The sequence below is a fragment of the Primulina huaijiensis genome, chromosome 6, assembly GCF_012295235.1.
Source record: "Primulina huaijiensis isolate GDHJ02 chromosome 6, ASM1229523v2, whole genome shotgun sequence".
Lineage (NCBI taxonomy): Eukaryota > Viridiplantae > Streptophyta > Magnoliopsida > Lamiales > Gesneriaceae > Primulina > Primulina huaijiensis.
In genome coordinates, this window is record NC_133311.1 from 11777263 (window position 1) to 11794653 (window position 17391).

At 35.3% G+C, this 17391-nt stretch overlaps 1 protein-coding gene across 1 annotated transcript; it reads right to left on the reverse strand.

Annotated features, from left to right (window-relative positions):
• Positions 1 to 4150: 4150 nt before the first annotated feature.
• Positions 4151 to 8358, reverse strand: LOC140979435 (uncharacterized). Its single transcript, XM_073444825.1, has 2 exons — positions 8040 to 8358; positions 4151 to 7913 (listed from the first exon to the last, which is right to left on the reverse strand). Exon 2 carries the CDS (start codon positions 7755 to 7757, stop codon positions 4482 to 4484), a length of 3276 nt encoding a protein of 1091 aa, XP_073300926.1. The 5' UTR covers positions 7758 to 7913; positions 8040 to 8358; the 3' UTR covers positions 4151 to 4481.
• Positions 8359 to 17391: the final 9033 nt, after the last annotated feature.

Below are 17391 nucleotides of genomic sequence, written 5' to 3' on the forward strand. Positions count from 1 at the left end.
CATTCTGTGGGAACCGGACGCTAATCATGTTCTTAATCATCATTGGGACAATTTAATCAATTCTAATAAACATGGTCTAAATTTTTTTTTTAAAATACAAAGCGGAAACGTAATGTAAATCAATCCGAAAGACATATTAAACATAAACCTACAAATCTTGTATTGTCTATAATAATTCAACTAGGTTCAACGACATATCAGTGATGAATCCTAATTTACTTCTGAGCCCGGATCTCCACGCTAACTAGTCCTGTCTCGTTCTCTTCATGACCCTGATCCTGTCCCACCTGTTGTCACGCACACATACAAACAAGACAACAGTCGGATAACTCTGGTGAGAATTAAATTCCCAGTATAAACCAAGTATACATGCATTCATATAAACAATATAAAAGCATGCATCAGATATACATACATGTATCTCAATCAAGACATGAATCAATACTCTAAACAAATACCAAAATCAGGAATATAATTCAATATCAAATAAGGAATCACACTCTGTGACTCTCAGACTCAAACTCGACAAATTTCTAATCTAGGGATCCCGATCTGAATAAGAACGCAACAATCTCCCACCTACTCTCCCGATCGTGGTGGTGGTACGTCCTTATTTACGGACTTTGGTCCTCTCTATATCGATTATCTACAATAGAAGTCGCTCTTCTTCTAAGCACATCGATATGACCAAACGTCCGGTGTCTTGGCTGTTCTGCCAAAGACTAGGTATATCTACATGAACTCTAACTATGACAATGTGCAATGAGCCATTAACAACTCTGTCCTAATCTGGCCCTTCTGTCAGTGACTCTCACTCAATAGCTATCTACTACTCTATGATTTTCTATAAATCAATAAACAAAGCATATTCATTCAAACGATATAAATGTATGAAAAGCGATAACATACAAGTATGTGATTTAGGGAAACTCAAGTCCAATCTGACTTAAGTCGATCTGCCGATTCACATTGATTTATACCTTTGTCTTCTCGGTCTGACGAAGACGAAGTCTTGCACTCCAATCTGTCCATACCCAAATCTGACAATGACAATATCAATATGCACAATATCAATGTACAACTCAATTTAAGGCCTGTTCTGATCAATACTCAAATCAAACACGATCTGATCAATGTCAACCGACATACAGTACAACAATATAATCTCAATCAATACTGAATCTGATCAATAACAATCTACTGATGTTTCGACGGCATAATAATACAATTTCAATAACCCTGTCAATCTCAACATCACACATATAATACCAGAACTCATAATCTCAAAGATAATACAAATCTGATATCGAATCTCGATCAAATCAACTCCGAAAATCATAACAATTACATAAACAATCTGTTCTTCAATCTGACTTCGATTATATACTGATCAGTATGTCTAGAACACATAACATCAGTCAAATCACAATTCCCTCAATATCATAAATTCAAACGATATCAGAATTCGATACAACTTACGTCCTGTTGTAGCTGTCGTCAATAGGGGCACGGTACTGAAGTCGGATTTACAATCGGACGTGCGGATCTTGAACAAATCGAATTCTAAAGTAGGAAAAGGCGTAAGGTTTTGGAGCTTTCTCGTTTCTTTCCTTCTTCTAATTCTGAAGAATGAAGGCTTGTGATATATATATATATATATATACTTACACGTTGCATGCTGAAGACAAGTGGTCATTCCCATGCTGCATGCCGCGCGCACAAGGTCTGCGCATATGCGCCTGGCTTTCTGCCCGGCAGTTCTGAATTTATCCACTCGCGCATATGCGCGCACTCTCTCGGCGCACATACGCCACAATCTCTGGAATCAACATTCTGAAATCCAGCCTCTTGCACATATGTGCGAGAAGTTCTGTCTCGCACATACTTTTCCCGAGCAACTGGCGCATATGCGCGCACCACTTCCGCGCATATGCGCCAGAATCTCTGGCCTCACTTTTTAAGCACCCACATGCCAACTCACATAATTCAAAATCCAATCGCGAAGTGGTCCGTCTATACTCATATCAATTAATCATCTCAGATTAACAGGCTAAAAATCTCGGGCATTACACATTCTCCACTAAATTACTAGCATTCCTAAATTTGGAATAAAATGCACACGCTTTAAACTTTAAAAGTTTAAAAATCTCAAAACCACCTAATAAATTAAATTAGGTTTTAAAAATACTTAAATTAATAAATCATTTAAAATGCCACAATTCTAACTTAAAATAAAATACCACACTTTAAAAATTGCCAATATCGTCGCCGGTTTCTTTTCCTCGATCCCACATCGAATAATCGCCTGAAACATGAAACTCAAGAAAATATTTTAACGTACATCACATAAACATCAATAATTTAAAATAATGTAATTTCATAAAACATGCATTGCTAAATCATCTTAAAATTAAATAAATGATTTAACAATTAAATAAATGCATGCGATTTAGGCGTACTGATTTTGGGCTCTACAGAGAGAAATAAATAGTTTGTGTATGAGTTAAAAGTTTTAAAAATCCATCAAAATCTTTGGGTTGAACCAAATACAATTTTTGACAATTTATAGTTGTATCTTAGACTTTAATGTTTGTATATTAATGAATTCCATAAAGTTATTAAAAGTCTATTGAAAATACTTTTATAGAGTTTTTAAAAGTCAATGTTGAATACCACTTGACTTTTTAAAACTCTATGAAAGTCTATTTCGAATACCACTAAATTTCTATAGAGTATGCAAAAGTCTTAATTAAATACATCTAGACTTTTAAAATCTACAAAACTCATTAAAAGTCAATAAATACCCTACTTGAATATACCCTCCTAAATTGAAAATAATTTCGTGTTAATTGTTTAGTATTATTTGATCAAATTAAAAATAATAATAACACACGCAACGCGTGCTATTTTTTGCTAGTTTTTATGAAGAGTGTTGATGCAATTTAGTTACCGTTGGTAGAGTCTAGTTTTGACAACTTGTAATAATCTAGAATGAGATAGATTTTTCACACCATTTGAGTGCTATTGAGGGAAATTTTCAGTATTTTCGATTATTTTTAAAAGAAAGCTAATCTCGGTTGATCAGCCCAAAATTACCGTAAGATCACCATCCCCATACCTGTCCCGATCCCTTTTTTCGGGTTCGGGGAATCCCCAAACCTGAAATTTCGGGGATCAAATTCTCATCCCCGTCTCCATCTCCGTTTCAAAAATATTAATATGGCAAGACGATGACGGATTCGGAGATTTTTTCAAACCAAAACATATTATTATCTATTATTATTATTAGTGATAATATTAATAATAATAATATTATTAATATTTTAAAAAATAATAATATTATTAATACTAATAATACTATTATTTTATTATTGATATTATTTTCGGGGCGGGTTCGGGGATGGGGATAGTAATCCCATATCCGCCAGAACTACATCGGGGATTTAAAAAAATCCCCGAACCCGAAAAAATCGAGGATTCTCATCCCTATTTCGGGTTTTTCACGTGAGGCCCCAAACCCGAAAAAATCGAAGATTCTCATCCCCATTTAGAGTTTTTTCCGTGAGACCCCAAACCCGTGGGGAAAGTTGCCATCCTATAAGGTTCCAAACAATCATCATAAAATTAGTTACGCTGAATGTTTGCAACCTCCAAAAAAAAATCCGAATTTCCATTATCGTCACAATTTGAGAGATGCTTAGATTGGTTTAAATCGAAACAAAAAATGTCAAATTTGAAGTGACTGAAGAAAGATTACCGAATTTCAAACTGACGGAGCATTTTTTGGTGTTTTAAAATTTTAAATTATAGTTTCTATCAGGAAAAAGAAGAATAATAAAATGGGTTTTTGGAAATTTGCAAACACTATATAACGGATATTTTCTGTCGAATTCAAATCGAAAAAGTAACCGAAGAAAATTTTTTTTGGTCGAATTTCACAAATCCCAAAATATTCTTTTGTCGAATTTCACGTATCAATTTTGGGATGTACATACTAGTGTAATTTTCACATAATTTTACAGAAGAGTTAATATTGTGTTAAAAAGAACTTTTAAAGAAGGCTTAAAAAAGCTTTAAAATATAAAATGGAAGCATTTGGACCTTTGCTCTCCTTCAAAGAAGTAAAAACAAATTTCACTCATAGCATCTACAGGTAAAATTACTTCGATGAATTTATCAAAAGGTGAAAAAAGTATTCCCAAAGTAATTTTCAAAATAACTAGATAGAAAATTTAGACCCAAGAATTGCACCAAAGAAAAAAAGAATTGCACCAAAGAGGGTCCAAGTTCTGCAAGACCAGCAAAAGACACGGTCTCAATGGGATGAAGTGATCAATAGTAGATCAGTTTTCATCCGGTTTATGAATGGAGGAAAGCAGCAAAATACAGAAAAATGAACTTGGAGTTAGGATACCCTCACAAGCACCAGCACCAGCACCAGCACCAGCACCAGCACCAGCAAAAGATAGTTCGGCCTGTGACTAAGACGAAAAGGTGCTTTCCATCGAGGCAATTTTGTTTAAAAGACCTTTGATCTCATTCTCCAACTTGGCTCTCATCTCTGGCGAAAGATTGTCACCTGCCTTTTCCAGTGTCATTTGCATCATCTCCACATTCTTCTTTATGAACGTAAGATTTGGTGTGTCGCCTCTTTGGGGTGAAGGAATCTTGATTTTATCTGCAGGTGGAAAGGGCTGTGGCAAATGTAGTTTCTTATGATTTTTGCCTGCGGTTGAAGTGACCTTTTCTGTAGTTGATTCCTTCATCTCCATAGTCGAAGCAACTGCCACTGGATGGAATTTGAAACTGATAAGTGATTCTCCGAAAGGGTTGTTTTTCTCCAATCTTCTGATTGCAAATTGAGCATCAGTAGTCCTTTCATAGAAAATCTGGACACTTGAATCATCCAGAAATTGAGTTTCTGACTCCTTCAACAACCCAAATCTAGAGAAAGTCGCAACCAACGTCTCTTTGGAAGGCAGAGCGTGTTCCAGAGCAAAGTTCAAGAGAAGCATGGCACCAAGATCTTCATTTGGACGTGATATTCTCCTCTTCTTTCGAGGATGGTCACCTTCTGGAGATATATGGTCTTCTACAGGTGGAATCTTTTCCAATGATGGGGAATCCAACGCTGTTCCATTCAAGTCTGGTATGACAGAAGTAACTTGACTAGTCTCCTTCTTTCTTTTCCATTTCTTGCGCTCTGGCTTTCTGTTAGAAGGTAGAAGTATCTTCTGCAGCGAGTTATGGAAAGACAAGTCTACTGCATTATGTATCAAATTTGGGGTCGATTCTGTAGCTGTATATCCTGAACTCGAAGATTGCTCTGTGCCTTTTGTGTTTTGTGTATCTTGGATCATAGCAGATATTCCAAACGACATATTTCCAACTGAAATGCTTAAAATGTTTCCATTCAAGTCAGGTAATCTAGCAGTTGTTTCAAACCGAAGATGCGTTGAACTTGCTTCCCCTTTCTTTTCCTCCTCCAGAGTTGTATTTTTCTGGATATCAGAGTCCTGTGTTTCAAACTGAAGATGTGTTGGACTTGCTTCCTCTGTCTTTTCCTTCTCAGGAGTTAAACTTTTCTGGATATCAGAGTCCTGCACTTCAAACAGAAGAAGCGTTGGACCTGCCTCTCCTTTCTTTTTCTTCTCCGGAGTGTTATTTTTCGGAATTTCAGCGCCCTGAGTTTCTAACTCAAGACACGTTGGACTTGCTCCCTCTTCCTCTCTCTTCTCGGCAGTTATATTTTTTGGGATATCAGAGCACTGCGTTTCTAAGAAAAGATTTGTTGGACTAGCTTCCCCTTTCTTTTTCTTCTCAGGAGTTTCATTTTTCGGGATATCAGAGCCCTCGATTTCCAACTGAAGAAGCGTTGGACTTGCTCCCCCTTTCTTTCTCTTCTTGGGAGTTTTATTTTTCAGGATATCTTTGCCATCGGTTTCTAACTGAAGATGCGTTGGACTTGCTTCCCCTTTCTTTCTCTTCTTGGCAGTTTTATTTACAGTGGTGGTGTCACTTATGTTCGATAGATTACCAGGAGGCTCCATGCCTGCTGACAATGATACTTCCTCCTTTTTAACCTTCACATGTTTACTGCGCCCTTTTTCGTGTTGATTATCTTTTTCGGGTGCTTTTTTACTTGCAATATCTATAACAGATTCGCCGTTGATTCCCTGATTTTTACCAGATTCTTTCACATTTCCCTTTCCTTTCTTCTGCACTTTGGCCACAGCACCAGTAGGCACTTTCTGACTCTTAAGAATCCCATGGGCCATCTCAAAATCTAAAAATGCAAATGTTCTAAAACTACAATAAAATTGCTTCAGGGAATCAGAATACTTACTTCTGCTGGGATAAAAACAACCACGAGCAAATGAATTGAGTTCGGATAGCAATTGAGCAGAACATGCAACGCTATTGTCAGCTTTACTAACTATGAGGCGCCCCTTGAATGAGTTTCTTGATCCCTTTCCTCGCAAATTCTTTCCTGTTAGTTTACTCGACGGAGTGGATTGTCCAGATCCACAGGAGAGGTTCTTCGGATCATCACTTGTACTTTCTCCCCCGATTGATGAAACTGCACCATTCTGATCACCTTCTACATAAGGATAGGATAAATACTTGCTCTTCTTCCTTTCCCTTAATTCAGATTCTTTACCAGATGAAGTTAATTTACCATCACTACGATTCTTCCTCCTCTTCCTCCCAGTTGACATTAAATCATTGTCACATTCAATTTTCTCAAATCCTTCGACACTTCCAGAAGTATTTTGGCCTTCAGTAATTGCTTTTGACTTTAATTTATCCTGGGTATTCTGGGGAGTATCACAACTCTGCCTGAGTAACTGCAAAGGCAACTGGCAATGCCCGATAGAACAATAAAATGCTGACAGACGATTCTTGGCCACTATTAACTCAACTTTATTTGGTACAGAAGAGCCACTAGCAATATTTCTGATGTATGAGCAAAAACTTACGGGTTTGAACTGAGACAGGTTAAGATCGTCAAATTTACTTTTGTTATCCATTGGTCTTTGACATTTTTCAGCGTCTTCTGAAGAAAAATGGGCAGGATGCGTGTGACTTTCTTTCAGAAAACAACTGCAGGTCATCTTTGACTTTACCTGCCGACCAATCTCACCTACAGCCTTATCCACCGAGCCAAGAAAGTTTCTCGAGTCATTTTGCCGGGACAGCTGTTCAAAGTACTCCACAAAAGGCCGCAAGTCCGAATTGGAACACCAAGTAAAATACGGATTCCCAAAATATTTGACAAGAAGAGGACCTTTTTTATCTGCCTTTGTTGCATCCTTAGCAGCATCAGAAGAAGGATCGCATACTGTTCCTGGCCACCATGTCTGTGTCCTAGCTTTAACCCAAACCAAATCACTCACGTTAAACGAACATTCATCTTCGTTCTTGAAGCTTGCCATTATATCATCATCTGACATAGTTCCATTTTCTTTCCGTTCACTTTCTTGGTCAGATTCACGCGACCCTGTGATTAAAAGTTCCCTTCTGCTGTTCAAATCATCATAACCTTCATCAATTTCGTCCAAGGGACCAAAAACTTCCACAAATAAATTGATACAATTCTCGGAAACCTCTATCTTTGCCGGTGAATCCGACATGTGAGGGTTCAAGTCGGCCTTCTTATCCACGTCCTCCTCCTCGGCCTTGTCAGCCAGAATGCCATTATTACCACAAGCCTTCAGATCCCCTTCCACAGAAGAATTATCGCTCAAATCACCCATCAAAACAGAGTAAGGCTTCTATAGGGTTTCAGGACAAGGGTTCTGAAGTTGGTACTTTTTTAGCCCAAAACACTCTTTCCTGGAGTTCTCATATTCTCATTTGCAAGAATGTACCTAAAAGATCCAACCTTTTTCCCATTTTATCAAATTCCAACGCTGTTAGAAAAAACATACCACAAGTTAAACTATTTCCTTTGTTAACTAATTCTTTTGCTCAGAGTATATAACAGAAATCAAAATTCAGAACAACCCAAGATCGATATATAGGATTCGTAATTATACCTCAAAACACGAAACACAAGCAGCATAATTTACCCGACGATAAACTCGAGAATGATTTTCCCCGCATTAAGTTACTCAACAATCTCCAGCATGTAATTTGAGGCTTGACTTCAAGACATCGGTCGAGAAGGACGTAGTTTTGGGCATTAATTCCACGATTAAAAGATCTTGTTACTATCGGCGAGTAAATGAGAGCAATAAATCGCGAATTCAGGGTATTTCATATAAATCGATCCCACGAAATTAGGGTTAGGCAACCTCTTCTTCTAAAGGCCACTCGTGATCAAACAAAACCTTATAAAAACTTGCGAGGTTTATATTCAATCTAGGAAAATCAACTACTTTGTTGCATTTGACATATAGATTTAAAATCCTTTCGATTATATTTTTATAGTTAATAATAAAATAATAAATACAATTTCAAATACATAACGTATTTATTTATATATTAATCACACAAAATATAATGAATTTTAATGACAAAAACTTGTGTGAGAAGATCTCACGGGTCGTTTTTATGAGACGAATATCTTATTCGGGTCATCCATGAAACAATATTACTTTTTATGCTAAGAGTATTACTTTTTGTTGTGAATATTGGTAGGGTTGACCCGTATCACAGATAAAAATTCATGAGACCGTTTCACAAGAGACCTACTCAATTTTAATTGAGTTTATTATTGGGTGAATTTGAAATCTATCGTAATTCATATAAAACACTATATAAATCTGGAAGAGTCAATTTGAAATTTATGGATTTCAAATATATTTTTGATGTTTTAGATAAACAATACCAAAAATTTCAAATTCACTTCTTGTATATTTATATATCGTTTCATGTTAATTAGGATGTATTTCAAGTTCACGTAATAATAGAAACATCCGAAATTTATTCTATTTTGTGTAATAAATGTGTAAATAAGTAATGTATGAATTTAAGATTTCATCTGATATTTCATTGTTAGCAATAAAACTATAATCGAAATCCATGAATTTCAAATTTTTCTCCCCAAATGCAACCTTAGTGATTTTTATAGTTTGTAAAAATTTAGAGATACCTAATCTATACTTTTATTTACTCCATGGAAATCTAGTGGTACCCAAAAAATAAATTTTTGTAATTTTTTTTAAAAATAAAATGATATTCAAACTTGATTTTTTGAACTCTATAGAAATCTATAAATCTTCAAAATTCCAATATAATGATATATTCCTACATGATTCGTATGGAATTCTTTATGTACAAACAATAAAGCCATAGGTACAAATATGAAAGGAGAAAACCGTCTTCCTCCCAACCTAGAGATTTGCGGTGAATTTTAATTAATTAATTAATATTCTTTTAGCCCAAACCTCACATTTTCACTCAAAGGACGGCACAGTGAAATTGAAGGCTTTTTTTCTCCGATCAATTTTAGGTATGATTGGTTTATTTTTCAATAAAATATTATGTTTATGCGTGTTCTATATTTTTTGTTTCTAATTTCTAATTATTACCCTATTATTTGATTTAACAAATAATTTCTTGCTGACCTTTCCCTACTTTCTATACACTATTTACTTTGCACACGCGATGCGTGTGTAGGCTTTTTTTATCATTATCGATGGACTAAAATAAAATTTGATAAATTATGGAGAGACTAAATTGATATTTGAATTATTGAAATAAAAAAATAAAAATAAAAGTGTGAGTTGAAATTTTTTTAAAAAAATATAATATTAATATCATATAAGAGTAAAGTTAGAAGAAAAAATTAGTGTTCTTCCTAGATGATTACTATCATATCCTCAATTTTAATAAAATAGAATAGACATAATATAGGTGAGCTACTGGAGAAAAATGACATCACCCAAACAAGTTACATGTCGAAATACAACCACTTGGTTTTGAAAACTGACTCTTGCTTCTTGAAAATAGAGCCAATTCTCTTTGGTCTTCCGATTTGAAAATAGACAAATAGTAGTGATTTTTTTTAAAAAGATTTTTAATGATTTTTTTTTATTACAACTCACGCGAGGAAGGAGGATCGAACCCGATAAAACCAGCTATTCCGACAGGAGGTGAGACCACTGGACTACAAGCCCGGTCTCAATTTTTAATTATTTTCAATCACCACCTTTCCCAAAAGACACACGACCACCCTCGTACATGTTACGACAACATACCTTCACTAGTAACTTTACCTTGGTATTTAAGTGTAGTATTGGTTTTATTTCTTTGTGAAGTGTGAAACTTTTCATGATCTTTAATTTTCATCAACTCTTACCATACTATGTTTCTTATCTTTTTAGTCAATGATTCGTAAAATTTACATGCTTGTTTTCTTCTTAATATAATGTATTTATTGTCTATCTTATGTTTATTAAAGTAATGCTATTAATGAGAGATTCACAAGCAAAGTATAATATATAGATGACTGAAGAGAACAACAAATTTTAAAGCTCATGGTTGATGCTATCATACGAGGATGACGTGATAAGAGTGAAGTATTTAACAAAAAAAGCTGTAGAAAAAAAAATATATTTCCCGCTCTAAACAATAAACTTAGATGGGAAAAGAGTTTTACCAAATATCAAAGTTGTTTAAAGTGGTTCTGTGATGATCCATTACTTAAAATACTACTACTTTAATATTTACGGAAAAATTTGAAATTTTCTTATAAAATAATTTATTATAAAATAAAATAAAATAAAATAACGGTCATCACTCAAATTAAAATAAAGTTAATATTAAAACTACATCAATTAAATACCACACCTATAAAATTCTAAGTTAAAAACAATCACCATAATTTGAAAAAGTCTAACATAATATAAAAAGTCTCAACTTACTAGTCACCAAAACCAGTGCATTAACGTCAGAGGTAATAGTTTTTAAATGTGCATAATAAATCTCGTGAACTACAAGGTTCTCGAGTTTGCAGTGCCACTAGTCCGAGCCTGTTCACTGGTCACCAACTCCAGCCTCCTCATCTACACCATCTGCATCGATCAAGTCTAGTGAGTCTAATGACTCGGCATGGATAAACCGTGAATAAAAAATAATACGTAATAAAAATTCGTGCAATTTAAACATAGCTCGGACATAGCATAATATAAGCATAAATATGTATCACGTGACTTTCCTGCATAATCATTTTCATAAAATCACATTTTCATGCTCAACAAAGTAATCGTAAATCATTTTGCGTAGAGTTCTGTTCAATGTAAATGGCTCATACCATAAATAATTTGATTAAACTAACCATAGTACTGGGCTGACAGAGATCGCCACAGCTCTTGGAATAGATGTCCACTCCCTAACATAACATAATTCCTCCGAAAAGGTTGGAGAGATCCTCAGACACATTCTCCTGCTTCCAAACCCGTAACGCAATTGGCCACAAGACAAATTGCATACCTCAAAAATAAATATTTTGCACGTCATACATACTTACGAACATCGTGAACCTCGTTGGATCGTCCTAGAACATGTTGCCACCACATCCTAAAATAATAACCCAAAACAGCCCCTAAAGTGCATTTAGACAATTACGACTCCCGAATTAAATAGAACCACTCAGGACGTACCGATCAACTCGGGACTCATCCCACAAGTAAAACACATCCCAACCTACTCGCCAAGGCCATAAACCAGCCCCGAACCCTGCTCGAATCCTGTACCATGCAAAACGAATCATGAAGACAAAAGCTGCCCAAAGAACGACACTATGACACTTATGTGTTCCGTACCACTTTTTATCGATTCCAACTTGAACCAAGCCCAAACCAAGCCATAGACTCAACCCTTAGACATCGCTTAAGCCCCTGGTTTGACCCATTCTAGCATAAGACACATGCACAGCCCCTTAAACCACCAAACCCGTAAGCCCTAAATCGTGCGGCCTCTCCCATGCGTGCAGCACAAGGATTAGGCTCTAGCCCTCTTGCTGCCCAACCAGTCCATAACCAACCCATACCAAGCTTACCTCGAGACCTAAGACCCTACCTAGACTGTGGCGCCCGGTTTAGGAATTCATAATTATTTCCTTACTAAGTGCCACATTTTAACAATATTTTTTTATTGAACTGCTATCTTTATTTTTGTCATTATAAAAAAAATATTGTAGATAAAAATTAAAATATTTTCTACTATTATTAAAAGATTATATACAAATATTTACATTCTTATTTCAAATATGTACAATTATTTTACAGCGGAAGTTTAACATTTATTTATAAACAGATCATCACAACTTTCAAATGCTCTTATTTCAGCTTCAGTTATTTTCCTCCTGTTCCAATTCTGGAATTCATGTGTCTGGAAATTACAGTAGACGAAAAGAAACAGAGGGTTAAGTTTTTGAGAACTTAGTGAGTTTAAATTAGTATATAACTTTTAAATAAGTTAAAATAGCGCTTCATCATAATTATGCATGAAGTAATAGGCATAACAAATTAGATGTTATGAAAGCTATGCAATGTTAAAATTACTAAGAATAATAGATAAATGAAAATTTCATAAATTAAAATTGGTGGCTCTAATTGAGCACTTATAAGATCTTTTTACGAGCCGGGTAGGGGTGTCAATCGGGTGGGTTGGGTCGGGTTTCGGGTCAACCCGCGGATTTTTTTTTCAACCCGAACCCGAACCCGAACCCGAAGCAACCCGAAAACCCCCAACCCGAACACGAACCCGTGTAACCCGACTCAACCCGTCTAATCCGCCTAACCCGNTATATAAAAATATAGGTAATATTTTCAAAAAAAAAAGTTTGCGGGTCGACCCAACCCGAAACCCGCCTAACATGGCACTAACCCGAATCCACCCAACCCGAACCCGAAAAACCCCAACCTGAACCTGATTTTTTTCGTGTTGGGTCGTGTCGGGTTGACGGATCGTGTCGCATTTTGACACCCCTAGAGCCGGGTGAACCATACTCCGGACCGAAATATTCGGTGCGCGTTGTTTAGATGAACCATATACCCGGGACTTTTGACCCATTGTTCATTGGGCTCACTTTCCGGGCCGAAGCCACGTTGTCCAGTGGACTCAATTTCCGGACCGAAATCCGTTGTCCATGACTCTATTCATTAATGATATATCAATCCATTCATAAATATGCAAGAAAATATATCAGTAATCGAAATGAACTGTGGATGATATTTGAATATTAAATAAATGCTATTGAAATTTCCAGGCCAAATGCCCAAGGCTTTAATGGAAGAATGAATAGTAATTTTCTCACCTGATAACTTACAGCTTAGGCTTGATTAGTAATCCGAATTGTCGGAGCAAGTCCTAAAAATATATTATGAATAATATTTATATGTTAGAGTTTTAAGTAAATAGATGATCATTTCCAGATTATTTTTTGTTCAAAATTTAACCTTGTTGATTTTATTTAAGTTCATAAAATTCACATTAATTAGAAAATATCTCTAAACATTACGAAAGTTGGCCAAAAAGTCGGAAACATCACCAGGAAAGTTCGGCCACCGGAAAAACGGTGATACGGCGGTGCGTGAGGTACACGCGCCGACGGTTCCGGCGCGTGGCTGGCCTTCCGGAGGCCATGCGCGGTCGGGTTTTTTCTAGCTTATGTAACTTTGTAAGACCTTAATTTCTTATGTTGAAAGTATTTTCAAATTCCTGTCCGATCAATATCAGATTTAAATATCGTCTTATGAAGAATTAAGGTATTTCGGCTTTCCGAAAATGTTAATTCCGTCAATATTTTGGGACGACGGACGGTATGTACCTTAATATGCAACAAGGGGTACAACTTTTGTGTTCAAGTCAACCTCTAGTTTGGTGTGTAGCTATAAGAAAGATGAGCGTAGATTACTTAGCTTGAAACGGGATTCCGTTGCCGTTTTTCGGAATATCTTGGTTTGATTTTCTTGTTCTTGATTGATCCTTTTACATCACCTCCAGTGCTACATTGCTTTAAGATATGAGGTGAATAGTTGGTGATTTATTGGAATTTTTTGGAAAGGGTTATAGATTTTTCTTCTATATTTTTCTCTTTTCCTCCTTCCTTTCTTCTTCCCTCTTTCGTTCATTTCTTCTCTCTCTCGGTTGATTGTGAATTGAAAATGAGAGAGGAGTTTAGGTATATATAGCCTAGGAATTCATAATTATCCATATTTATTTTATTATTTATTAAATGGAAAAGTTGATGTTTATCCAAAACTTAATATTATTATATACTTACATACATTTAAATACTTTGTATTTAGTTAGAATACATTGTACTTGATGATTATATATATTGAATCTAATTATAAATTATCTTACATTGAACCTAATGATTATATACATTGTACTTAATTACTTAACATATATGTTGAGCTTAATTATAATATTTTGGGTATTTGGTCTTGGAATGAGAACATTATAGTACTTGATGAATTTTTAAGTGTATTGTGATGTATTTTAATGTATTTCTAGTTATTTTGGACAAATAAAATTTGTACCAAAAAATAATGTGGTAAAAATTCTAAAATGAAAATAATAAGATTTAATTATACTAATAAACTTTAAAATGCATTTATGCACCTTTGTGTTTAGGGTGTCACATAGACCCTAGCCATGAGCCTTGGTCCAGCCTACCTCACCAGCCGCACGCCACCAAGCCGCGACCGTCCCTCATGCGCGCGACTGCGCTCTTTTCATTTTTGTTGCACCAACATTCTCTTACCCTATCCGGACCACCTAATGTCTAAAAACATCCTATAATGTAAACATATGTAGCAGCAAGCCCTAGGTTCTGTCCAGCGAAGGCTACGATCCAAACTCGAGAAAAACATGGAAGTTACTTACGTAATATATATCAAAATTTTTTTTTTAACGTTCTAGCATTCATACAATCAAACAAATTTTCATGCATAATTTGTATCAAAATACATTATATAACATGATCGATGCGTCAAAAAAAGGTTTAGACATGCATTTACGTTATAAACACACGAAATATCGAAAACGAACGCGAGGGAAAACGGAGGCCGGAGACGGTTTGCTGCGTTTTATTACTTCAAAAGTGACTAAAATATTCAGGAAACGTAGTGTGATGATCGGCTAAAGCTACTGTTGGACGAAGAATAAAAAAAATCCTCCAACTCTAGTTGAAGAATTCGTCCGAGATATGTGTGTGTGAGTTTAGTGTGTGTTCTTGGTGTGTTTGTGTGTGTGACGTGATGTGTGAGGATTTTATGGCAAGAATCTTCCTCTTATATTTAATAAAACATTAGCTAGGTGCTTAGGATAAATTAATCAAAGTTTTAAATCATAATTACGTCCTCCAACTTTTGAAAATTGTCAAATTAAGAGTCTTTAAAATTTTAATTCAATCCATAAGTTACTTATTACCTAATTTAATTAATTATATAAAATAGTTATTAAAATATTGTATTTCGAGTGAAAGCTTTTAAATTTCTTATTTTTTTGAAATTTGCTAATTAAATGCTTAACATACTTTTATTTCACCCGATAAATTAAACTCAGCCCTTAAATTCTAAAATTTATACATCCCTAAAATGCGTAATTCCTTGATTTAAAATAAAATATAACTTTAAGTTTTAAGAGGCTTAATAGTTTTCGGTCTTTTTTTCCGGTTCATCGTCGAATATTCACTTGAAAACTAAAACTCGAGAAACTATTTTAATTTTCATAAAGATAAAATAAATATATATGCTTTTAAAATAATTTAACACATAGCATGCATATCCTAAATTATTAATTAAATAAATAAATTATTTCAACCATGCATGAGATTTACGTGTATTGGTTTTTGGACACTACACTTCCTTCCTCCCTTAAATAAATTTCGTCCTCGAAATTAAGGCTTACCAAGCAACTTTGGGTAGCAACTCCTCATGTCGGCTTCGGTTTTCCAAGTAGCTTCCTCATCGGAATGGTTCAACAACTTGAACTTGACCAACTTGGTAACTTTGTTTCGTAGTCTCCTCTCCAGTCGGTCTAGAATCTGAGTAGGCCTTTCCTAGTATGACAGTTTCGATGATAGATGTAGCGGCTCAAATCTTAGTACATGTGAAGGATTCGCATGTACTTTGTTAGCATATGTTGGGTATAGGAACTCTAACAATCTTGATTTTGATGATAACAAAACTTGTTATTGTGTTTCTAATATATTTACTCAAGTGTGAAATTATTAACTGAAAATAGAAGCCGAAACTCGAAATTAGCCAAACTGAAAATCTGGCAAGCTTTGGTATTTTGGTAATATCTCACAGCTCCTTAATCCAAATGACTAGTTATTAAAATGGCTGGATAGAAAACTAAATTTGGGACAAGTCGTATTTCACGTCAGTTGGGCTAAATCGAATTTTATCTAAGCCAAACTGATAGTTGAAAAACCAAACTGATTGCACGAAAACATCAATCAGTTGGACATGAGCAGTTGCGGTATTTTGGTCAGCCTGATCAGCTCGGTTATCTAAATGAAACGATTCAATATGCGTTACAAAGCTAAGATGAAGATCTAGAAATCATATTCACAAGTCAAAGTCTGAATCTGAGTTTAAGATGCTGATAAATGATGACGAAAATACTGGTTCTGCTTAGGCTGAAATCAGCCAGATTGATTTCAGCATACCCCATTAGTTTAGTTCAATTGAGCAGACCAGAACTGAACTAAACCAATTGAGCAGACCAGAACTAAACCAGTTGAGCGACTAGTTGTGCAGACCAGAAATGAACTGGATCAATTGAGCAGACCGGAACTGAATTGAACCAGTTGACCCGTTGACCAAACTGAACCAGTTGGCTGGTTTAGGCTCGGGAAAATCTCTAGAAAGAAAAATTTGACCGTTGCAATTTCAGAAACACTACAAAAACTTTTTAAATGATCATATTCTTGTGTCTAACGTATATATCATTGTTGGATAACATCTTGAAGATCAAACAAAATCTTCTGAAGGAGATTCAAAGTATAGGCAGTTAGCATGAATAAATCTGGTAGATGAGAGTACTAGACCTTGTGTGAGGATACATTTGAGATGTACACTGTAAAAGATAAATTTCTCGCACACAATCACTCATACGTATACGAGAGAGTTGAACTTCATAGATTAGTTGAGTGAGTCTTCATACAAAGATGTAAATCAATGTGTTTGTAGTCTTTGCATTTGAGACATTAAACAATATGCTGATTGTGAGGTTCTACATGCAATATTGAGTGCTAGGAGTTCTAGTTGGGTGCTACCCTTCTAGATCGGGTTTGTACAAAAAGTTGTATGAATCAAAGTCTTTTATTGAATCTTCCCAAGGGAAAGAAGGAGTGACGTATGAGCTATTAATCTCCGAACATCCATAAACAAATTTGTGTCAATTTATTTATTGCATTTAACT

What these genes read in the sequence shown, in the direction of transcription:
- LOC140979435 (XM_073444825.1), bottom strand. Translation starts at nt 7,757, where the DNA reads ATGGGTGATTTGAGCGATAATTCTTCTGTGGAAGGGGATCTGAAGGCT.